General features: G+C 38.0%; 1 protein-coding gene across 2 annotated transcripts in view; it reads left to right on the top strand.

Moving 5' to 3' along the window:
• runx2b (RUNX family transcription factor 2b) overlaps nucleotides 1–26526 on the top strand; it is a 54178-nt gene that overhangs the window by 2451 nt on the left and 25201 nt on the right. For both annotated transcript variants that reach the window (XM_055187017.2, XM_055187018.2), the window contains exons 3-5: nucleotides 18155–18405; nucleotides 19470–19626; nucleotides 21651–21755. In XM_055187017.2, the coding sequence (XP_055042992.1) occupies nucleotides 18155–18405; nucleotides 19470–19626; nucleotides 21651–21755 (513 nt within the window). The remainder of the gene's footprint in view (nucleotides 1–18154; nucleotides 18406–19469; nucleotides 19627–21650; nucleotides 21756–26526) is intronic.

The following is a 26526-nucleotide window of genomic DNA, read 5'->3' as shown; positions in this document are numbered from 1 at the left end:
TACTGGCAGCTGGTTGCCAGTAACTTACTGTAGATTAAAATGTATGTTATTTGCTGGCAAGTGTTTGTTCAAAAATAATAAAAGTTAAATAAATATTAAATATTAACAAGTCTTTATCTTTACACAATAAAAATATACAATAACAGCCTCATATAAAGCAATCTGGGAACCCGAAATCCTCAACCTTTTTCTGTTTTTTCCTTCAGATTTTGGTTCCCAGAATGCTTTGCACGAGGCTGTTATTTTAGTTTTATTCTGTAAAAATAAAGACTTGTTAATGTTTAATGTATATTTAACTTTGAACAAAATGTTGCCAGTAAATAACATAAATTTAAATCTACAGTAAGTTACTGGCAACTAGCTGCCAGCACTGTAATTTCTAGTTATTTACTGTATTTACAGTTATTACATTATTAGCAAAATAGTAGAGTTCAAATTGTTTTTAGGAGCACATGGCAACGTACACTATTAAAAATAAAGAGGCTTCAAGATGCCATACAATGTTAAAAATTTCTGTAGAAATTACAGTATTATTGGCGGCTGCATTCCAGTAACTTACTGTAGATTTAAATTGTTGTTATTTACTGGCAACAGTTTCAGTTTGTTTAAAGTTAAATGAACATTAAACATTAACAAGTCTTTATTTTTACAGAATAAATCTAAAATAACAGCCTCGTGCAAAGCATTCTGGGAAACAAAATCTGAAGGGAAAAGGTTGATGAGGATTTCTGGGTCCCACAATGCTTTGCGTGAAGCTGTTAATTTATAGTTTTATTCTGTAAATATTTAATGTTCATTTAACTTTGAACAAACCGTTGCCAGTAAATAACATAAATTTAAATCTACAGTAAGTTACTGGCAGCTAGCTGCCAGTAACACTGTAATTTCTAGTTATTTACTGTATTTACAGTTTTTACATTATTAGCAGAATATGAAAGTTCAAATTGTTTTTAGGAGCACATGGCAATGTACACTACTGTATTAAAAATAAAGAGGCTTTAAGATGCCATACGCTGTTAAAAAATTCTGTAGAAATTACAGTATTATTGGCGGCTGCTTTCCAGTAACTTACTGTAGATTTAAATTGTTGTTATTTACTGGCAACAGTTTGTTTAAAGTTAAATGAACATTAAACATTAACAAATCTTTATCTTTACAGAGTAAAACTAAAATAACGGCATCATGAGAAGCATTCTGGGAACCAAAATCTGAAGGATAAAAGGTTGATGAGGATTTCTGGGTCCCACAATGCTTTGCGTGAAGCTGTTATAGTTTTATTCTGTAAATGTTTAATGTTCATTTAACTTTGAACGAACTGTTGCCAATAAATAACATAAATGTAAATCTACAGTAAGTTACTGGCAAACACCTGCATAACTACAGTATTTTTACAGTGTAGGAGAACCTGGTTCTATAAAGAAAAAAGTTCTTTAGAATATAACAAGAACCTTTGCCTGAACCAAAAATGGTTATTGTATGGCATCACTGTGAAGAACCTATTAATAACCTTCATTTTTTACATTTTTAATGATTTGAATTTTCTGAATCAATCTACAAATTTTCATGCATTGTTCATCTTTAAATGATTTCTGATAGTCTAACTCTCGACAGCTTTTTAAAACTGTTTTATAATGTTCTCTACATTTTCAACATAACTAAAAAAAAATAAGAAACAGAAACAGACCCAGACACATTATATTTCATTCAGGCTCCACTATTGAGAGATTTGGATTTAATTAAGTAGAAAACATTCTCTGTAACTCTGCCTAATGGCAGATGGGTGTGGAGTAATTGTCTACATGTGTGGCATAAGACAGACTCGCTCGCTTTCTCCGGGGCATATTTTGTTGCTCATTATCAAAATACTGAGCTACAGTATTGACTATTATCCCACGGTAGCAATTATCATTTAGTGAGAATGCCAGGGAGATAGAAAGCAAAAAAACATAAAACTAAACTAAACCTAAGATCTTAAAAAAAGAAAATACAGTAAGATTGTTTAGTAACTTCATAAGCATTCCAAAGAATCCAAGAATCCCAAATAATTCAACCAGATTAGTATTAAAAGGCAGCTTCTGTTGCCCACTTATAGATTTTGGAGACATCTTAAAAGTGAACCAGACAATGTTTTTCCAGAGCTGTGCCAGAGGAGGGAAACCTTCTCATCAATAGGTAATTGAAGCAAGGGGAAAATCTCTAAGAACTGAGTGCAGCTTCTGTGAAGGGAAGGACCATCTAAAAATATCATCAAAGGCATATTCATTTAAAACTATTTAATTGTAGCTGGCGTGCAAACATGTTATTTCAACAGCAATTTTTAGATATTGAATGCTCCCTGGACTCTATTCATTTTCTAATAGTCAGGTAGATTATGTGTGTCTATGTGTGTGTGCATGCACTCTTAAAATAAAGGTGCTTCACAGTGATGCCATATAAGAACCATTTTTGGTTCTTCAAGAACCATTCAGATGAAAAACCATTCTTACCTTTTTATAATCTCTTTATTGTGTGTGTGTTCGCATGCGTGCATGAGCGAGCTAAACCCCAAAGGAAAGACTTGTTGCTCGGTTGTCGATTTTTTGTAGCTCATTAGACTTCATTCAAATATCACTTTTGTATGTCAAGTGGTTTCTCAAAAATGTCCTTTGGATTGACTTCTTCTGATTGTCCTGTTGGTGAGATCTCTAAATGCGAGAAGCTGTATAAAAGCTAAATCTCAATTTGCTTTCTATGTAATCTTAATATTGTCATGAAAAAAACAATAGAGATATAAGAGAGATATTGTTTGCGAATTTTTATTTTTTTGCTATTGAACATCTGTGAAAGTTTCCATATTTATATTTTTCTTCCTTTAATATACTTGTTGACTAATTAACACTAAAGTTAACTAATTTTATAGTAAATTACTAAATATATTCAGATCTTATTTAGACATGTAACTGATCATTTATAGTAAAAAATTATTTCTGTGCAAGCTTAAATAAAGGTAATATTTCCCAGAAATGTACTCCAGACATGTCACAGTCTGGGCTCAGATCTGACAAATCTGCAACTTAAAGGGGACATTTTACACATAACAAAAATAAATCTGTGGTGTCCCCAGAGTACGTATATGAAGTTTTAGCTCAAAATACCATATAGATAATTTATTATAACATGTTAAAATGCCACTTTGTAGGTGTGAGCAAAAATGTGCCGTTTTTGGTTTGTCCTTTTAAAAGCAAATTAGCTGATATCTGCACTAAATGGCAGTGCCGTGTTGGATAGTGCCGATTAAGGTGCGGTATTATCCCCTTCTGACATCACAAGGGGAGCCAAATCCCAATTACCTATTTTTTACATGCTTGCAGAGAATGGTTTACCAAAACTAAGTTACTGGGTTGTTCTTATTCACATTTTTTAGGTTGATAGAAGTGCTAGGGACCCAATTATAGCACTTAAACATGCAAAAAGTCAGATTTTCATGATATGTCCCCTTTAAATATTTCTCATAAAATATATATTTTATATATCTTAGCTATAAAATTTTACAGCTCCATACTCTTAATGTCATACTCTTTTTCGCTTGTTTTTTATTTATATGGTTTTATAAACAGGAAAGACTTAAAAAGCACAAAGAAATAATGCAGTCATACTGTATATGCATATCTTATGTGCATATCTTAGGCTTATGTGTGATTGAACTCGAAGCGGTCTCCAAATAATAACACAATTCTTATTACTTATATAACAAACATGTTAAAATTGTAATGGGTATACCTACGTAATCCTGGAAGTTATTCTACACTTTGGGTAGGATGTATTTTACTGCCCATTCAAACCAGGCTTTGATCTTGATGGAGAAACTGATAGGAAGACATGAATGAGAAAAGGAAGAAGCAATTTGATTAATGCACTTAGTCATACTGCAGAAGAACATGAAACTAATCCCTTTTGTCACAGTCCGAACATATGCACGGTCTGCCGGAAATGACGCTCCAAAAAAGGATGGACTTTCAGTCACGATCCAACTAGCACCATCTCCTAACTTGGCTCAATTACCAGCCCACACACTCCCCGGAGGATAGAGGTGTTAAATGGATGGCTTAGATCAATTGCACACCTGAAAATTAGTTTGTTGGCACTGAAACGGCCAGAACAAGCTCGATGTTGTAATCTGAGTGGACCGGTGACAAGAACAGGAAGTTGTTAAAAAAGGCAGGGATCACCTTGCGCCTCAGAGCTGCTCCTGTAGTATGTCACAAGAGATGAACCGGTAGATCAGACGACACCTGCCTGCTTTGTTAAAGGTGGGCGACATGCGGCCTTTGTCCCGTCTTCATCGCCCTCGTCTTGTTTAAACGCGATAGCTCAATCAGGCTCGACACAAAAGCCACTACCTGTTGCAAAAAAACACCTTAAATCTCTGACATACCACCTGCGCTGCTGAAATCGGACACAAAGGATTCTGGGAGGCGCTCACGCCCACAGCGGCCCACACACATTTACTTTCACAAAGGCCGAAATGAAATATGCATGGGGCACAAAGCTGAGTCAGAGAGGGAGAGCGCACACCTTGGCACTGCGTTCGGTAATTGCCTTTGATGTCGCTTTAACAATGTTTGAGGTGTCCTGAGGGATGCGGGGAAATCCATTCATGGGGAAAATATCTTTTTTTAGCTCCCGATTCAGTTTTACTCAACACGCATTCAGAGGGGATTCAAAGAGAAAGGCCTTTAAAGTCTTCAAAACAAATCTTTCGACAGAACTTTAGTTAAAGTTTCGGCTCGGGTTTGTTGTATGTACAGTATGTACAGTATGTACGGAGAGAGGTTCGCATTTGACTAAATAGTGCATTGGATCTATCTCCGGAGTTTTATTTTGGATGCTCTTTAATGTTCTTTGAATAGTACGGACAAATATGCACAAGCAGCACTTCAAAGCATCAATGTATAATTATAGCACATTAGTTGATTTGCTGGTGGCATGCATGTCTCTGCAATGTTTTCATGTGTATGTGGGAAAAGGAATGTCTGTTCTCTTAGGCGAGAAAACGGCACCGAACAACAAAACACAGATTCAACAAGAAAGTCCCCAGAGGTTCTGAAACAATATTGTGAATTTTTTTTATTGGCTCTGTTACTCAACCTAGTAAGCTGCCTTGCTCTTTACGGCATAAATAAAAAGTTCAAAAATGGTCCCTAGCTCTCACTGGGGTGGTACCCTTTCAAAAAGTACATTAATTTAAGTATTTTACATGTACATGTTGGTTCCAAAGTGTGCATATTAATACATTAAAGATATATACTGGTACCAAATGTATTCATATCTCTATCTAAATGGTACATATTGGTGCATACTGCCCCAGGGACCGTTTCTGACCATTTTTTCTGACAGTGTGCATGGGAAGCAACTAAATATGTGTTGTACAAATAGCACACAGGACCAGTGTTCGAATAGAGGGGGGGGGGGGGGCTGGGGTGGTCCCGGACCTCCTATAAGCATTGAGGGACCCACTATAAGGCAAAAAATATAAATTTTATTCAAATTAAAATACTACATGAACTTAAAATTCTCATGCTGCGCTGCCCCAAAGCGATACTGTCCATTATTTGTCCCAGTATCGCAATTAGCTTATCTAAAAGATTTCTGTCTAAAATAAATGTAAACTCTCAAGTGCGCATCACGCTATTATTGTGAAACTATTATTTCACACTAATTTAAGAGGGAAAATGATTAGGGTTTGAGTTAAGGGTAATTTGGGGTTTCGTTAATTAAAACGTTGATCCAGGACCAACAAAAAATGTTGATACAGGATCACATCTTATAGTCTACTTTGTGAAATTATTGCAAACCTATGACGGGGGGCTTAGCCAGGGGTGGGGCTTAGCTTAATTCACACCAGACGCGTTTGAGGTGTCAAATTTGCGTCTACCACGCGTAGTTGGACACTCCGCCTCTACCGCGGCTGGTGTGAACGCAGCATTAGTAGTACATTTTTATTACGTCTACCGCGTGTAATTGGACTCTTGAACATTTTGACTGTACTCGCTTCATTCGTGCATGAAAGCTGCGCGTGAAATTCTAGTCATCGAGACATTCACATGGAAATTCACGTCATGGGAGGGGCTTCTGCGACTCCGCTCACTTTATGTAATCATGTTACTACTAGAGCAAGGTCCTGATTGGTTAATGCGGCGCGTTTTTCCGCCAAAGTTCAGATTTTTCAACTCTCTTTTTTCAACGCTTCCCCCGGCAACGCTTAATTCATGTCATTTGCGCGAACTAGACGCGCGAATGCGGCGGAATCGCTTCTACTGGGCAACGGTAAACGGCTCATTCGCGCCGCGAGACCTCCAGATGCACGTCAGCGCATCTTGACATTGACTTAACATTGAAACCACCCGCGCTTGACGCCTCTACCGTGGCTGGTGTGAACGCAGCATTAGTAGTACATTTTTATTACATCTACCACGTGTAGTTGGACGCTTGAACATTTTGAGTGTACTCACTTCATTCGTGTGTGAAAGCCACGCGCGAAATTCTAGTCATCGAGACATTCAAGTGGAAATTAGCGTCATGGGAAGGGCTTCTGCAACTCCGCTCACTTTCTGTAATCATGTTACTACTAGAGCAAGGTCCTGATTGGTTAATGCGGAGCGTTTTTCCGCCAAAGTTCAGATTTTTCAACTCTCTTTTTTCAACGCTTCCCCCGGCAACGCTTAATTCATGTCATTTGCGCGAACTAGATGCGCGAATGAGGCGGAATCGCGTCTACTGCGCCACGGTAAACGGCTCATTCGCGCCGCGAGACCCCCAGATGCACGTCAGCGCATCTCGACATTGACTTAACACTGAAACCACCCGCGCTTGACGCCTCTACCGTGGCTGGTGTGAACGCAGCATTAGTAGTAAATTTTTATTACGTCTACCGCGTGTAGTTGGACGCTTGAACATTTTGAGTGTACTCACTTCATTCGTGCGTAAAAGCCACGCGTGAAATTCTAGTCATCGAGACATTCAAGCGGAAATTCGCGTCATTGGAAGGGCTTCTGCGACTCGGCTCACTTCCTGTAATCATGTTACTACTAGAGCAAGCTCCTGATTGGTTTACGCGGCACGTTTTTCCGCCAAAGTTCAGATTTTTCAACTTGTACGCTTCCCGCAGCAATGCTTTATTCACGTCATTTGCCCGAACAAGGCGGAATTGCGTCTAACGCGCCGCGCTAAACGCCTCATTCGCACAGCGAGACCTCCAGATGCACGTCAACGCGTCTTTACATCGACTTAACATTAAAATCAGCGGCTGGTGTGAACGCAGCATTAGTAGTAAATTTAAAAATAAAACAACCATTTTGTATCAAAACCTTTGGGAACTGAAATGTAATAATATTTTTATCAGACTTTTGTTATATATGTTTTTTACTAAGCTCTTTGCAGTGCATTATGGGATTGTCTTTTACATTGAAAAATTAATGTAATGAAGTCTAAGAAGTTGGTCAGTTTCTTACAAAAAAGGATAATGTTGTTGGCTACATTTTGGAGCAGCCTCCCATGATTCCTAACAATGCTGCCTATGTAGGCATCTCCCTAGAATTTGGTACACAGTCATTATCTCATAATTTTGTGTGGGGGTGACCACAGACACTGTGAGAAAATGAACTTCAAAGAATGACAGCTTTTAAAAGATGACAGAATTTTGAGACTTGGCGTGTTTCTTTTTAACGTCATTTGTCTTTTAAAGACAGACTGTTAGGGTGAATTATTCCTGACACGTAAGCATGTTTTATACTTTTATCAATTTTGTGTTTGTCACACGCTATAGTTTAAATAAATCAAAACTTAAAAAGCATTAGTAATCTGAGAAAACTTTGTTTCTTGTTTGTACTAAGCACATCTTTATATAGATTTATGATATAAATATCTCACTAAAGATTGCCCCTCCCTATAACTTTATTTGTTTGATCGTACTGTTTTTCACCGGAGTAACAACGCCGCCTTTTCTCATCAAAAATGAAACGGTTCTTAAAATATTTCCACATATATTGTACGTGAACATGTTTTAGCCATATGTTCATACTAACCTACACAACCACGGGGATACACAGTCAGCCTACACGTTGCCCATATTCTTCCCCTTCAGGGACAGAGGAATTTATTTCTATGGTAAACAACACCCAAATGGCTGCTACTTCTCAAGGCCATAAAATTACAGTATACTTAGCCCAAAATTACATTAAAGTTTACTGCTGTTTGCTTTTGCTTGACCCTGCCTCGTGGAGGTATCAAGGTATCACAAAAGTCAAAAATGTGATGATGATGATGATGATAATGATGACAATGTTAAGAGTGTGCAGCCTTTGGTTACTTAAGGTCTTAAAGGGGACATATCATGAAAATCTGACTTTTTCCATGTTTAGGTGCTGTATTTGGGTCCCAAGTGCTTTTATAAACCCAGAAAATATGAAAAAGATCAACCCAGTTACTTAGTTTTGGTAAACCATTCTCTGCATGCATGTGAAAAAATAGGTCATTGAAATATGGCTCCCCTTGTGATGTCAGAAGGGTATAATGTAATTTGAATGAAACATGGAAAAATGAAAGTTCTGTCATCATTTTTTGATGCTCATGTTCTTACAAACCTGTATACATTTCTTTATTCTGATGACCACAAATGAAGATATTTTAAGGAATGTTTGAAACCAATTTTTTTCCATGATTCCTGTTCATTATATGATTCATTTTAAATGGGACATTTCACAAGACGTTTTAAAGATGTCAAATAAATCTTTGGTGTCTCCAGAGTACGTATGTGAAGATTTAGCTCAAAATATCATACAGATAATTTATTATAGCATGTTAAAATTGCCACTTTGTAGGCGTGAGCAAAAATGTGCCGTTTTGGGTGTGTCCTTTTAAATGCAAATGAGCTGATCTCTGCACTAAATAGCAGTGCAGTGCTTGGATAGTGCAGATTAAGGGCTGTATTATCCCCTTCTGACATCACAGGGGGAGCCAAATTTTTTTACATGTTTGCAGAGAATTGTTTACCAAAACTAAGTTACTGGGTTGTTATTTTTCACATTTGCTAAGTTGATAAAAGCACCAGGGACCAATTATAGATTTTCGTGATGTGTCCCCTTTAATTAAAAATATGTAAATTATGTTTTGTAAAGATGAGACATATTGACCCTGTGGAATAGTTAAAAAATAACATAACATTTAATGAGTGATAATTAAACTGCCTTCAGAATCATTTGAGTAAATTAAGTTGATTGACTTATTTACTTACTGTATATGTGGTGCATTATCTCATTATCATAATTAAGATTCAATCGTTTCTCCAGTCAATGCGTCTTTTATGCCATAACATTTTAAAATGATTTATTTCTGAAAGTTTAATATTTTATATTTTAAATGACATATTTCATTACTCATAACTAAACTTTGGCTGTGCCATTAGCTAAACGTCAGAATTGTTGTTTAACTCTTACAGTTTAAGAGTTAAATAACGCGAGGAATACAACACAGTTAATCTGAGACATCTGAGATCCCCAGAGTCGAATGCCAAACAGTCATTTTGTTCAATTCTGAAAATGTCTAGATTGCATTGGTATGTCACAAGCAAACCACAGGCGTATCACTCCTAAAGTGCTGCGATTACCAATAATATAAATTCTCCCAATGGGATTTGGGAAGTCAGTCAAATCTTCCTTCATGAGCCGAAATTCTTCAGCGTTTGCTTCAGTATCCTAAATTAGATCTCATTTAGATTTCAAAATGTGGCACAAACAGGCTGCCTCAGAAAAATTACTGCTTCTCAAGGTACGTTTGCTGGAGTTTCAACACAGAGTCATTAATCATTTCAAGCTTTACAACCTTCCAATTGCGTACCGTCCGTGTATTTAGTATTTCCCCAGAATATCTGGCTGTCGCTATTTTACGGTCCGAGCATGGACAGCTAATGGCTTGCATGCAAAACCTGGTCCATCCCGATTATGCATTATCAGAGTAAGACATCTGCATGACGTGCGCCAGTAATTTTTTTGGAACTGTACAGGACCATTAAACTCATACAATCACACGAGAAGTGGATGTTGTAACGGTGAGAGAGTTCAGAGAGGTTGGATATAATCCGTGCAGGCTGGAGTCGGTTCCTAAAGAAAATACTCCCAAACCCTAAAGACATTGTGGTGGTATCATTACCCTATAGTTGTAGTAGTAGCATTTTCTCCCAATTACACCACCTCCTCCGCCCCCCATCCATCCGTTACCGTCTTGAGAATGGGAGACTAAACTATTTCTGAAACGTTTTTGGGTTGTATTACCATTTCCCCTTAAGCGTTGGGAACGAGCGGCTCTGGTTGAAATGTCTTAAAAGAATAGAGCGCCGGACAGATTTGCTCCCCATGAGAATGGTTGGATTTCGAGGCAAACAATGGCAGCCTTATTTTTATGCAAGAGAAATATCAGACTAGTAGCCAAGCAAATCACCTGGTTCCACAGATTTTTCGACGTGCTGGAATAATTCATTTAAACCACCGCTGTGCACATATGGGCAGGTTATATTTTACTCTTTTCTTAGTGTTTGAGTTCAAGAGAAGTGAGCAATATTCCAGTTTTTTTTTCTTCATCCAGACTTTCTTTAAACACCTGAGGAGCCCTTCTGCATCCAAACAGAGATATAAAGCCAAAACGGTATGAAGCAGTAAGGTGATAGGTGATAGCTCCCTCGCGAGTCACTTTTTGGATACATGCCTACAGGGTGTCCTTCACTTACTCAATCCATCAGTGGTTCGCATTATACAGTCAATAAATCATCCCCAATCTACTGCGGGACAAGGTGAAATCCCCCAACATAAATCTGCTATTAGTTTTACCTTCCACACAAAATAAAGCTAACTGGCTGTGGATACATGAGAACGGCGTAATAACTGTAAATATTTTTCAACTAACCAGGCCGTTTCAGAAAGGAAGTAGAGCAACGCAACCCGCAGCGGAAGGGAAAAGTGTGAGGTCGGATTCTGAAGGTCAATCTGGTCCAAAATAAGCACGCTCTTATGAAGAGGTGATACCCGACTCTGGTCCAGGAGTGCCTTGTGTGAAGGTCTGGTTTAGACTGATCCTTTGATTATTCCTCAGACTCGACTCGAATAAATCACTTATCCACAATCGCTCAATTACACGGCAGATATCCAGTGGAAATGCACCTTAGCATTTGCATGTACAGTATAAAGTCTACCGTCTATAAAATTATAATTGGTGTATAAATTACACATTGACTTTCATGGGGTAGTGTTTTCATAAGGAATTTATATATAATGGGCATAAAAAATATTCAGACACTTCTGCACCATAGTGGCAGCAAGCGGAATTGCAAAAAAAAACTTTTTTTCGGGGGAATGTCCCCAAATAGGAGAAAAGACGAAAGAATTTGCATTTTATATAACTTTGCATTTTACATGTTTATGTGTTTATGTAATGCAATTTGTAAGTGCTGGAAGGGTTTACATTTATGGTGCTTTTCCATTGCATAGTACCCCACGGTTTAGTTTGGGTCGGGTCAGCTTACTTTTGGGGGCTCTTCCACTGGGCGCAGTACGTAGTACCCAATACTTTTTTAGTACCACCTCGGTCGGGGTTCCAAGTGACCCAAGCTGATACCAAAACATGACCACTGATCTCGAGTAAACCTGATCTTGAGTAAACCTGTTGTCATCTGTGCTTTGCTGTATGTTCCCAAACTCCCTTTTAGTGATGAAAAACATCCACAGGTTGAGAATCACTATAACAGTATTTTCCAGACTTGCAGTTTGTGGCGACACATACGGGACGCGCACGTCCACATACTGTATATAGCGACCGGGTGTGCCTCATATGTCCTGAAAAGTGAAGCCTCTGGCTCGTTGATCGCCCCCTGGTGGCTAGCTGCAGTGCAAGTCATAAACCCCTCCCTCTCCATTCAAACAAATGGGACTCTGCTCTAAATAAAAAATGATTTACACTTCCGAAAAGTAAACATTTCCGAAAGATGGTTTTGGTCCTGTAAGGTAGTTGTTATCACGCTGATATATGTTCAATTGTTCATTTTTGTGATACGTTTCATTTTAGTAATTTGATGCTATAGAAACGGGGCGTGTCGTTATGATTGGCGTGGTTGAATTGGGCGCGCGAGCGTTTGGGCAGAAGTTTGATACCGTGGCTCCGCCTCCTGCTCTACGGATGATTCCTTCTGCACATGCCTTGGCTCCAAACTGACGTTTTTACGTAACATGGCGGCGACTATGGTCGGACATTTTTAGCTTCAATTCAATACAATGGAGGGAGGCGACGTCACATCATCCATCTTTTTTTACAGTCTATGATAACGAAATGCCTATAATCCTTTCCACTCCGAAGTGTTACTAAACTCGATGGAAAAGCTAACCAAAGTGAACTCGATGGAAAAGCTAGCCAAAGTGAGGTGAGCTGACCTGACCTGACCCAAACAAACCGTGGGGTACTATGCAATGGAAAAGCACCATTACATGCATGCATTTGGCAGACACTTTTATCCAAAGTGACTAAGGATCACACAGAATGCGTTTATTGCAGTGGCAGGCTCCTTTTTTATATTGTTTTCTATGGGCAGTAAGCGGTATGCGCACTGTTTTTGCAGGAGCGCTCTGAGCGGCTGAAGTTGAAAAAAAGTCTACAAAAGTCATTTACGTTTTTTCCATTGTCCAATCGAATGAGGGGAGAGGCGGGCTGACAGAAGTTTATAGTTGCTTGCACTCACTGGCCCTCGATCAAGGTCAGAGCAAGCGTCCTCTTTTTTAAATTTCTGCTAATATGACAGTTAACAGCAAACCAAAGTTTCAAGGGTGCTCACGCTTCAATATTTGATTGACAGGACAGCTGGTGGTTGCTTAGCTATGAAAAAAAAAAACGCAATGCACTGCTCTTTTCTAAAGTCAATTCAATATAAGCAGTGCTGTCCGCCTTGTGTTTTCATGCGTTTGGTGTGATCGTCTGCTAAAAGTGCATTACAAGGTATACATTTTTACCCATATATGTATATTCCCTGGAATTGAACCCATGACCTTTTGCACTGTTAACGCAATGCTCTACCTCTGCGCTATACATGACACAATACTTGAAGTCAAGCAGGATGACGAAACTCCTTGTCATCGCCATGGCAACCGAGTTCAAACGTCCCTCCGTCTCCATATTCGACTCCACTGTTAAAAGTAATTTAATGGGAGCCTTCGTCACATATTACCACTCGTTTTCCCCCTCGCAAACCACAGAAGTTCCTTTTTCGGTTCCTATTTTTATGTACAAGTGATCTCAATTAAAGACCTCCGTGAAGGCTACAGGCGGCAGACGGTTATGCCAATGAGAGCAAAAAGGAAATTGTCTTTGTAGTCCCCTCCACCCCACTTCTCCATCACCACCACAGCCCCCCACCTATACACTTTCCAGAGCGAACTGCCATAACGAACACAGCACTCGTCCAAAAACGAGTATGGAGCCCAATTTTCTCCTGGTTTGTCACAAGCTCTCGCCAGATCTTGTACCTCTCCCCCTCACCATTTCATGACAAAACAGCAGTTATGGGCTCAGATTAAATCGAAGGGGTTGAGAAGGTCTTCCTGATGTGCGAATCGGGTGTTTGAATCCCCATCAGCCTCTCTCACTACGGCTCAGAGCGTGCCAAGGATGGAAAGCAACTATTTCAAATTGGAAGCCTCTACAGCCCCATCAAATTGCTCCCCATATAAAGCCATAATTAAGTGTCTCCAAAAATGCACCACTGTGAAATGGAGCCGAGATCCAGGGATTTAAGTGGCTGTACTTTTCCTCTCAACCGACGAAAGAATGCAAGAGCGCGCACCAAAAAACAGACATGCATGTAGCACGTTACATAATCCCAAGGCTTTATGAATCTGAATTGGAGTCATTTGGATATCATTAAAGCCCCAGAGCTCAATGTCTCTTCATGTTTACATTACCAGCCAACAATGGTGCCTTTGTCTTGTGTCATCACTTATAATACGCCGTGGATCACTGTGTATGTGTGGGGGGTGTACTGATTGTTGCATGACTCCTTGTCTGGTTGTGTCGAAACCGTCGCGGCAGTGCCGTCTGTTTCAGTAGACTGCACTCTGATGTGCTAGCCACGCTGGATTACGCTGTCAACTCCGTTACGAGCTCGCCGGATCATGCCATCGGCAGATAAGGGCTCCGTTACATCTGGCTTATCACATCATCAGTGCGTGAACCGGTTCTGAGTGTCTGGTGACAGAAAGCTCACGGTAATCCCAGGTTCTTGCCTGGTGGACGACTTCTAACCCCTCATCTTTGTAGCACATCATAGCCAGCTGTGTGGGCTCCCCTCGGCTCATTAGGAGATCAAACGAGACGCCCGAAAAGAAGTAGGCAGAGTCCCGTTCTGGAGGCGCAGTGAGCGGCTGAAATTACGTGCTCCACGCTGATATTGCTGGCAGATGGCGGCCATATACCGTGGGGCAAAGTGGATTCAGATGTGACACATGCTTTTTGATATCTTCGCGTGTATATGATTTTCCGCGTCTCTCTGTTTAGACATGTTTGACAAGCGCTTTATTTTGTCTTATTAAATTTTATTCGCATCATTGTCTTGTTGATAGCTACGATTCTCACATATAGCGCAGGCCTATATAGTTTGCCGTCCATCTGCGAGGAATTATCACGAAGATAAACATCAATCATTCAATATTCTGTCATGATTTATATTCTTCCCCAAGCAAATCGTTTTTTGAAAATTGGAGCAAACTGTGAAAAATGACTGTTTGAATAATACGCAGAGCAATTTTAGTTCGAATCTTCGTGACTTTAATTGCAGCTACTCTGATTTATCTTTTTGTAAATTGGAAATTGATATTTAATAATGTCGGCCAAAATTAAACATATTTTCTGTGCCCGGGGCAAGCGGAGAGGGAGTGTAATTCAATCGCAATATGAATAACTCAAACTACATATTTTCCTTCATAACGCTGTGCCAGACGGATGTCAGTGCAACGTTTTCTATTTCTACCACATACAAGACAAACACACCACACACATGCGTGCCCAAAAGACCCCGCCAGTGCCACCCTGTCTCCAGCTGTACAAAGCTACTTTAGTCATTTTTAAGCTTCACCTGAGAGGAAGGGGAATGTTTTCTTAGTTATGAATCTGTGTTCATGAACAAGCCTTTGGGTACTAATGATTATTTTTATTATATTTAGCTAATTTTGCACTTCATTTTTCTTCACGAGAAACTTTTTTAAGCATATTTCACTCTATTTCTGCATTAACTGAGAGTAGAAAATGTACCAAAAGAATGTGACAGAAATTTGACTGACAGCCGTCAGTAAGAGAACAAATTTTGACCTCCACTAGTTAAATATACCTTGTTAATATCCTATTTTGGTTATTGGCCATACCCATTCAAATGATGGACCTTTTATTTTTGAAATGTGTGAAGTCTACTGCAAAAGTTTTGGCTTGAGTTAAAAAGTCTCGGAGCTGTGAGTTAAGAGGCAGAGATTGCCATCTACAGTATTACTGAAAGACGGAGAGCTAGCGTACTTTTACACGATATGCATTTAAGTTTAATTGGCACATTCACTGTTTGGATAGCCAAAGAAACTTTATCCAAAATGTGTAATAATGCTGTGGGTTAATTCTGCACATGATGGAGTAGATTAATAATATATGTAAAGTATGTGCAAAAGTCTTAGGCCACCATGCTGCCATTAGATTTGTTGTTTTTGCAATTGTATAGTGATCTCTCAGGTTCTTTATTAGAATACAACCAGAAATACAGGAAATGTGTATGTATTATTAAAAACTGTATAAAAGCTAAAGTATGAAGTATTTAGGGTAAACTCCCCTTTCAATTGAGCAATAGCAGGAAACTACAGGATCTCTTAAACCTAAATAAAATTAAATCCTAATTTCTAATTCTAATCGAATGGCTTCAAGACTTCAGTCTCCTCAAAAAAGCTCAAGATGTGTTACGTGCCAAGAGAGGTCACAGTAAATACTGACTGATGCCCGAAGAAGACCTTAGTTTCAAAAATTGTTTTTATTTTTATTTTGTGTACATATTTCCTATATTTTCTGTTTGTATCTTATAAAGAGTGAAAAATTAATATGAATGGACTTTAAAACTTTGCTGAAACAACAAAGCTGGTGGTGGTGGCCTAAGACTTTTGCACAGTAGTATGTACAAAATGTGCAAAGTCTTAGGCCACCACCACCAGCTTTGTTGTTTTAGCAAAGTTTTAATGTCCATTCATATTTCTTTTTCACTCTTTTTTAAGATACAAACAGAAATATGTAAACAAAATTAAAAACATTACAATTTTCATAACGAAATATCTTCTTCATGCATCAGCTAGTATTAAATGTGACCTCTTTAGGCATGAAACACATCTTGAGCTTTTTTAAGTCATTTGATTAGAAATAAGGATTTAATTTTATTTAAGCGATCCTAGTTTCCTGCTATTGCTCAAGTGGAGTTTACCTTAAATATGCTCTTAAAAAATTTGCTAAATAGCACTAAAAGTGGTTCACTGGCTTGTAATCATATAGGGGAACCATTTTTAGTGCTAAACATCATCTATGTAGCACCTGTGTATCCATGTTGTGCTATGTTGAACTATTGTCATGCTTTAGCACCACTTACTGTATAGTACAAGCTTTTTTACTTTTATACTGTTTTTAATACTACATACATTTCCTGTATTTTCTGGTTGTATTCTAATAAAAAGACTGAGAAATAATTATATATGATCACTTGCAAAAACAACAATTTTAATGGTGGGTGGCCTCAGACATTTGCACAGTACTGCATGTATGTGTGAAGTGTTTAATAAGATTATGGCACGCTCACTTCGTCACTCACTTTTTACTCCTTTACTCACACTCATCTCATGCAGAGATAGGGGAGATTTTTGCTAAACTACACTCATGTTCTTTCAACGTAGTCCTTTTTGGATAAAGATATAATAAAAATCATTATATATTTAGCAGTATTTTATAGTTATTGTCTGGGTTGCCTGATCCAGCAGATTATATTCAGATATGATGTATGAAGTAAAATTATTTACTTTATGATTTCCAAATATTCCCTTTTTGATCTTTAATGCATGTGTCCAATATCCTAAAACACACCATATTCGGTTCAACTCACTCAGTGTACTGTTAAGTTTTTGTTTCAAGTCAGCATATATGTCTTTAATTTCTGTGCGTGCATATAATCGTTCACTGAAAAAATAATGAAATAATAATAACCTTATCGTAACTGATTTGAAGAAAAACATACATTTTCTCATTATACGGTAATTGAATCTATCCTGAAACTGGAAAATCCTTTTGACACGAAACACACATTGGCAATCTGTCCTGTTTTCAATCAAACGTGATATAATAGCCAGTTTTAAATGCTCTCATGCCAGATATAAAATAGCTCATCTTTGTGATGTGACTGAGGCAGCACGTGTATGAGTGCCATCGGTCTAATGAGTGTATGGATCTATAAGAAACCACAAAAGAGAAAGAAATCTCTGTCTTCAAAGACCAACCACACTGGAAGCAACAAACATTTCGCCTCCTTAGCTTCTTTCATCCTTCCCACCGCAACTGTCTGAATTACAGAAGCTTTAATATGATCCTGCGCGCTCTCGATTACAGAGCACTCCATAGACACACAGAGGCAAATAGCTAATCAAATATTACGTTTTAAATATTATTAACGATATTGATATATAACATATATTGATTATATGCACTAAATGTGTTTAATATAGCATTGGTGCGCGTCAGTGCGCAACGTGTAGGCTACTAAGCTTTCCAAATTTTATTTCACACACAATCTACTGTGATAGGGTATAATCTTAAAAACCTATTGGATCTGAGCGAATCGTTCATTTGTCTTGTGGGGTGAATTAAGCACCTTTTGATACAGGAAAACGTAGTTAATGACGACGGCGCACAAAGCGCCAATTGAAGTCCGGCTGCTTGTGCGTAACCCGCAGCACTTCCGAAACTCATCGCAGACCGGCTGCGCAGCGCGCGCGGAGAGGAACCGACTGCAAGCACACACAGCAGAGGAGAGACGCTTGTCTTTGGCTAATTCAGACTGTTGTGATGCGCATTCCCGTAGATCCCAGCGCCGGCCGGAGGTTTAGTCCACCGGTATCGGTGAAGATGAACGATGGGAACTCGAATCCAGCACAACAGCAGCAGCAGGACAGCGCGGTGGTGCCGAGACTCCGTGCGCAAGAGAACCGCTCCATGGCCGAGATCATCGCCGACCACCCCGCCGAACTGGTGCGGACCGACAGCCCGAACTTTCTCTGCTCGGTTCTGCCTTCGCATTGGAGGTGTAACAAAACCCTACCGGTTGCCTTTAAGGTAAGAACTTAATTTTGTTGTACACGGGTTTGCGTTAGACTTTGTGAGTGCGCGCAAAGACGCATCGGTGAATCTTTACATTGGAGTTTATGCTTGATTTGTGGGGCTATACATCGTTATTAATATTAAGTAATCCTTAACTAAAACATTACATTTATCTAAGCAGCTTATAAGTACATTATTTGCATAATACTGCCTGACAATAAGAAAAGTATACTATTAAAGTATTTGCTAAGATCATTATTATTTTTAACCCAACATGTTTTAAATGTTATTATACTTAATAATCTTAGGGAAGACACCAGCTTTGTTGTATTTTATAAATATTATTGTATTTAACATACAAGAGTTTTGTCCGATTGCCCTGCATGGTGTATATTTTTTGGGTTTATCATGCTTTTACTGTGTCAGTGGAGGGAACTGAAGCATTTAAGTGTCAACAGCAGTTTTTCCCTTAATAGCAAACAGCTCTTCAATTTTTATTGAGCAACACTTAAATTGTTCTCATATTTTAACTGTTTGATGAGCAAACTTTGATGGCAGTTTGATAGCTCTTGGCTTTTGTGTTTATAGTCGGGTCTGTGCAGGTGTGGTTAAAAGTATTAAGTAATTGACAGCTTAGTCATGTTGAAATAGAAAGAGTTGCAAGAACAAATGCAAATGTATTACCCTTTGACTCACTCTGTGTCATATATGAGCTATACATTAATGACTCAGAGATTTGCAAATAGGATAAATATCAACACGTGTGATGCAACCGAGCATATACTGTAGCACCGACATGCATGTTTGTTATGTATCTGTATTGTTCATATTGTTCAGCATTTATTTTGTAAGTCAGATTTCTTTCAGATGGACTTTTAGGCCAAATGAATTGTCACTGTTACAATAAAACTATTTTCAAGTTATTTCTTAAAATGCACATATGTTAATATTCTAATGAAATATTGGAGCTCACAGGACCTTTATGAATATGCAGTTGAAAAAAATGTCTTGCATTTGTGCTTAATAAATTATGCATTCAAAGTGTTGTGTCATTGCTGTGATCGTTGCTCTCTGTGCAGGTGGTCGCCCTGGGTGATGTTTCGGACGGGACGGTGGTCACAGTGATGGCGGGGAACGATGAGAATTATTCGGCTGAGCTCAGGAATGCCTCAGGTGTTATGAAGAACCAGGTGGCCCGCTTCAATGACCTACGATTTGTTGGCCGGAGCGGAAGAGGTCAGTACACATCTAAAATATTTAAGGAAAAACACACTTTTGAAATTCCTTATGTTTGTTTCAACATGGGATCATTTACACAGGCTGTTGAGGGCTTTTCTTTCACATTTATCAATATTACATTTGTCTTTTTGGCAGGTTCATTGTTTTTACTCATTGCATGTTTATGCTTGGTGGTACATTACCAATCGAAGGTTTTGAGCATGATTTTAGCATATAAAAATAAATTGCGATAAGCCAAAAACTCAAAATTGTAACTATACAAAAATATATTTAGTTTTAGATTATGTAAAGTCCCCATCCTTTGCTTAAATTTCTAATGCTCTCTTTAATATTTTTGTAACGTACATCATTGGATGGTTTTTAATCAGTACTGAATAGTTTTCAGGTATACTGGACACTTGTTGGCTGTTCATCCTTTTTGAATTGTGCAACTCATCTATTCCCAAAATAAATTATGCACCAATGTATCGGCCCATAATCTGTATTGGCACAAAAAAGCAATATCGTCCGATTGTTTACAAACAGCATAAAAAACAAAACGTATCAGAATTTATCAGTATCAGCAGATGCAGTTATAGGTTGAAGTGTATAAATATATATTTGTAACCCATATGCATTACATTTATCTATAAAACTATCTATGTGTAAATATATAATTGTGTCCAAACCACCTTTTAAGTTGGTTAAGGTAGTTTCTAGTTTTGCACCATGCGCTTTTCTTATGAAACTTTGTAATATTTATCTACGCTTATACATTGCGATGCAGAGAAATCCTGCCGGTAGATCTAGTAACAGTCATGAGGTCACATAGGGACACATGACATTGCTAGAATAATTATAGTCTGTCTGTGTAATCAGCTATCAGTTACGAGTCAACACCGACGTGAAACCACATCACCACAATTCCAGTAATAATGCACTCATTAAATTACAGGTCTGAGAGCGTGCTTTACTTGGGTTACGCCAATAGTGCCTGCCTAACACTTGTGTGTTGTTCAATTCATGTTGAGCAAAGAAGATTGTATGATGCACTTTTATCAAATAAATTTAGCTCATTGCCAAAATCAGTTTCATTAAAGTGAAGTGTTGGCATACAGAATCCGAAATAGACTTTCCAAGCAGTCCGCAATCTCTGATATATATAGGCAGACAAATAGATAGGATGGTTTTGATAGTGCCACAAACCACACTGTTTACACCGAAAGTATTGCATTGTTTATAGAGCATACATTTTATTAAAAAATGTAATGCAACAGTGATTTTTTTTAATTCATTGAAATATTTTATTCATAAAGCTTCAGGATATTTAATACGTATTTTGTCATAGTAATTTCTTCAAATTCTTTTTACATTATTTGGTGGTTTTTTAATATTTTATAATCGATGCTTTTATAAAATCAGCGTTGTGGTGCCGAGATTCCGAGCGTCCTGCCAGCTGTTTCCCAGCGTTGCCAGAAATTTCCACCCACTACTTCCTGTCTCCCCAGCAAACCAGGGGCATTCATGAGTAGCAACCATTGGAGCGTCATGTTAATCCCTTGTTCCCCGTATTAAACCACCAGAGAGCACAAATTGTCTGGAATCTTTGTTTAGGGAAGTGAGCTGTCTGACAAAGGCCAAGATCGCAGATGCCACGCTGTAGCGTTGCGCAATTCTTAGCTAAAGTTTCCCAGAAGCCCCCCGTCTTGTTTATGGGCAGTCTTCATTCAAAACATAAACAAATGTGACCCTGTCTGACAAAACCCAGCCAGTGATTTACTGTTTTTGTAATGTAAAATAAATTCTGTAAAAATATAACCTTGATATTGAAATCAATTACTGATTAATCTCATCATTAGACTTTGAGACTTTATCTTGGATCTTGGAGACAAGTCATATTCTGTGTATCGATGTAGGCTTTTCAATCTCTCTGCTGATTCCCACTTCAGTAAAACTTTGATTACTAATATCTATTTCTTAAAATCTTTAAATGTCTTTTGAGTTACTATCTGAAGTGCGGTGTGTTAACTGTGTTTACACAGGGAAGAGCTTCACTTTGACGATTACAGTATTCACAAACCCACCACAAGTGGCCACTTACCACAGGGCCATTAAGGTGACGGTGGACGGACCACGAGAGCCCAGGAGTGAGTAGTACATGTTATATTATATACTGCTGTGACTAATCACATTCATTGCCACCGCATCACATTCACCTCTCTGTTGGGACACAATCAAAGGCTTGCGGCTGTTTGACTCATGGGCTGTTGATCGATTTATAGTCTCGCTAAACCTGATTTCATGTATTCGTTGCCAAAGCATTCAGAATAATCCCTGTAATTTACCTTTTGATCAGATAGAGACAACGTTTTCCAGTTAGTGCGAGTTTGTGTGCAGGTACTTTATATGTTTTAAAATAGCCTACAGGTGAAACCAGCACAAATCTACGGAAGCCGAGAAAGGACATGCACTATTATTATTTTTGCTTGCTTGTTTTTCTCGTGATCATATTATTGAATAACTTAAAGACGGTCCCTAAATTCACCACTGTAAAATTGTAAATATTGAGAAATCTATTGCAGCTTGAGCGAATCTCTGATCCAAGTAAAATCTCATTTGTTCATCCATGCTAATTTAGCAAAATATGCTTTTGCTGTTTACAAACAAAACAACACGGTTTATCGTGTACACACAAGCTTTAATCAAATCTCAAGAATTCAACTTTTGTTATGTCGAGATCACGAGAAAAAAACTTTGTTATCTCGAGATAAAGAGGAATTAAGTGGTGATCACGAGAAAACAAGCAAGCAAAAATAATGTTTAAGCAATTAGACTTTTTTATATGATAAATTAAGATGACAGTAGTGGTCGACCGATATGGCTTTTTTATGGCCGATCTAGGGTTGCATAACGATTAATCGCGATTAATCTATTGCATAATAAAGGTTTTTGTTTACATCATATATCTGTGTGTACTGTGTATAATAACTTTGTATAAATAAATATACACACATGCATGTATATATTTAAGAAATGTTTACATATTTATGTATAATTTATATTATATATAAATACGAAATATATATATATATATATATATTTATTTATTTATTTATTTATTATTATACACACATGTGTGCATATGTATATATACATAATTATTTTTCACAGTTCACACAAATATATGATGTAAACAAAAACCTTTATTCTGCAATAGATTAATCGCGATTAATCGTTATGCAACCCTAGAAATGCGAATATTAAGAAATCTGTATGGCCAATATAACACAAATGTTATTACAGTAAATAAAAGACAAACAGAAAATTGGCGAAACTAAATAGCTATTTGTTATGCATAAAATTTATACCATTTTAAAGTACTTAAAACTTATTTTCAAGACATAATCAATGTGGATCTGACATATCACGGTACTGTTTCAATAATTGTGTTGAACTAGTGTAGTGTTGTGTATGACAAAACATAATGTGATGTTAAAAATAATGATTGGTAAATAATGATTGGTCATTTTACTATCTGTCAGATTTTGGTTTTACATTGAGTGACGCTGAGTGTATTTTAATTACAAACAACAAATTTAAGTTATAAAGAAATTTACTGATCGATTTTCAGCCGATAATTAAAAAAATTCCAATATATTGGCTTATTATGGAGCCCCTAGGGGGACATGGGGCGGAAATTAAATAAAGTTTGGTTTTGCGTGCGCACGTGAAACTATCGCGTTTAGTTTCGCGTACGCACGTCAAAACTTTCACGTGTGCACGCAATAGTTTCATGTGAGCACGCGAAACTAAACTTAAAAAAAAATTCTGCACATGAATGTTTCACGTGAGCACATGAAACTAAACTTTGAATTTTTTTACTCCAGTGTCACCTTAGAGGCTCGGTAGCTTATCAATATTGGAGAAGTTAAAAAATTAAATAGATTTGTCTGATTCCCAGTACAAAAACAAAATCCTACGACGCATTGTGGTAAATCATGGACAATAAGACCCGAAACGATTTCACGTCGAATCCATAATTTTTAAGTTGTCATCGTAGCCGGTCGGTCCGTACAGTAAGTGTTATCTTAAGCTGGCTGTCAGGTTAGTCTGCACAGAAGTTTCACCACAGTATGTGCTTGCATCAGCTTGTTTTTAAGGCCCTTATAAAAGAGTAAAAAATATACTGCATCTGTCCGTGCCAACCGGTCTGGCAAGCAGCTGTTTTACTTTATTACGAACGAAATCCATACTTTCATCTTGCCGTTGAATTCAAGCCATCACGCCATCCCGAACAACATTTCTGCCTCTCTCTTTATTTCTCTTTCTCTCACACTTTCAGAGCGTTCTCCTTGCACACATATGGTACCAGGCACTTAGATACAACAGCGTGTATATGGTCTTGATTCTTCATTGTATTACAATGGCCTCTAGCGACTGCAGGCCTCGCCTTTGATGTTGAAGACTTCCTCTCGTTCTGCCTTATCTATACGTGAAGTTTTGAAAGGCTCGCAGACAGTGTTATTGTGTGTAGATGAAAGCTTCAGAGTACCGGAGGTCTTTAAAAGGCTGTTTTTTGTTTAGCACTGATCTGATTTTGTAAAGCTCCTGGCCGGGCTGCGTCCTAACTTATTTTCTATGCTTGCATTACACTTGCAAATAAGAATTGAGTATACGTCAAAGAGGTGAACCAACCACCTAGTGTATACTGTACAGTGTGCATTGTTTACTATAAAAATAGTAAAAGTGTATGCAATGTTTTCAAACAGTTGTATGCTACATTGTTGTTCGAAGTACCGAGATATTGTCTCGATATTTATCTGGTTTTGTGCAAAAAAAAAACAACAACACTTTTAGCGACCTGATCGATAAAGAGTCATGTTACAAATTGCTACTTATATTTCTTTCAGTTTTTCAAACTGGAAATGGGAAATTACATCATTGTTGCATGCAGTGGTTAGACGTCTGTTGTAGTTTTATTCTGCATGGCTGTGTTTGGAATACCATACTACCACAATGTCTTTCATTATTGCTGCAGTATTTAGTATGCATACTCTGTACTCATATCATTTGAGCTTGAATTACCACAAAAAAATCTAATGGAATTTAACACCTCTTTCTTGCATCATCATGTAAACTGACAAATATTAAGACACAAAATATTAGAACAGATAAAAAATGTAAAATATTACTTTTTAATCTAAGTATATGAATTAAAATGGCATTGCTGTAAGGTCGTGTGGAATTCAACAGATTGTAAACATTTCTCATTAAATGAGACCTGCTGTTTTGATTATTGTTAAAAATAGTAGAGTATAAAGTACACAAGTACATTTAACCCAGCGTTAGGTCAAAATGGGATGAGCCCAACTCGTTAAATTGTAATTTCCCTATGCGCTGGGATGTTTTAAAGGGATAGTTCACCCAAAATGTTTAATTCGGTTGTCATTTACTCATCCTCATGTTGTTGTAAACCTGTAAGAATGTATTTTTTTCTGATGAACACAAAAGAAGATTTTTTTGATCAATTATAATAAAGGGACAGCTGATCTTCGGGTCTGGTGGTACAACTTTTAGCATAGCTTAGCATAATCCATTGAATCGGATTAGACCATTAGCATCACGCTCAAAAATAACCAAAGTTTCGATATTTTTCCTATTTTAAACTGGACTAATATGTTGCAATGCAATGATATTACGCAGCGCCTGAAAATAGTCCCCTGCTATTGAAAGTTACCAAGGGGACTTTTTCAGGCGCTGCTTAATATCATTGCGCCTCCTGCAGCCATGTTACGGCAGCAAAGTCCTTGATTATTACGCCAGAATGAGAGTATAGTCCTAACCACATTGACCTAGAAACTCACAACTTTTAATTTTCCGGTGGTCTTAATACACAATGTAACTACAGAAGAGTCAAGTTTTAAATATATCAAAACTCTTTGGTTATTTTTGAGCGCGATGCTAATGGTCTAATCAGATTCAATGGATTATGCTAAGCTATGCTAAAAGTGGGACCGCCAGACCCGGAGATCAGCTGAATGGATTCCAAAACTGTAAAAATCAAATGTTTAACTCTACGGGAGCTGGGAAAACATGAAGTGTCCCTTTAAGCACACAGCTGATTGTAACCATTGACTTCCATAGTAGGAAAACAAATATTATGGAAGTATTTTGATAAATGATGAAGATATTTTGATAATGTCATGGTTCTGCCATCTTGTCCTTTGTTTAATCTAGTCTTGTGGCAGAACCATGACAGACCCATGTTTTGTGTGAGAGCACTGGCTTTGTTTATTCCTAGCCATGTGCTCTCAGTCTCGTCTCTTGACCCCGCCCCCTTGTTTCCTCATTAATTAGCCCATTATTGTTTGATTCCTGTCACCTGTTGCCCTCATTAGTTCTCCTCTATTTAAGATCCTTGTGTTTGTTGTCCTGGGCTTGTGCATTGTTACCATACCTGTGAGTACTGTGTTCTGCTGTCAAGTCAAGTCTAGTGTTATCTATATCAAGTGTTTAGTCTAGTTTATTGTTAAGTGTCATCCTGTTTAGTGTTTCAGTGTAGATTTGTATCTTGTTCTGTTTAGTGTCCACTCCATCTGTTTTAGCATCTTGTTTATGTTGTTTTGCCCCCTCGTGGGTTTTGTTTTCTGTTTTTTCATTAATAAATATCCTTAGTTAACCCTTTGTTGTCTGCAATTGGGTTCATTCCAACACTCCACATAACAGAATGCACAAGCCAATACAGAACCCAGCAGACAACCCGTGTCGTCCCGCCAGGCGGCAGTCGGCTGACCTAGAACTTTGGTGGCAGTCGACTGCCGCCGACATGAAGATGGGCAAGGCCCCATTTCCTCCTCAGCTAGAGAGGACCCTGAGGGTGTATGCCCAGGATGTTGAAGCGAGGAGGGTTTTGTTGCC

The sequence above is a fragment of the Misgurnus anguillicaudatus genome, chromosome 18 (assembly GCF_027580225.2).
Source record: "Misgurnus anguillicaudatus chromosome 18, ASM2758022v2, whole genome shotgun sequence".
In the NCBI taxonomy this organism is placed as follows: Eukaryota; Metazoa; Chordata; class Actinopteri; order Cypriniformes; family Cobitidae; genus Misgurnus; species Misgurnus anguillicaudatus.
The sequence above is the reverse complement of the archived record's forward strand: the minus strand, read 5'-3'. Positions and strand labels throughout refer to the sequence as shown.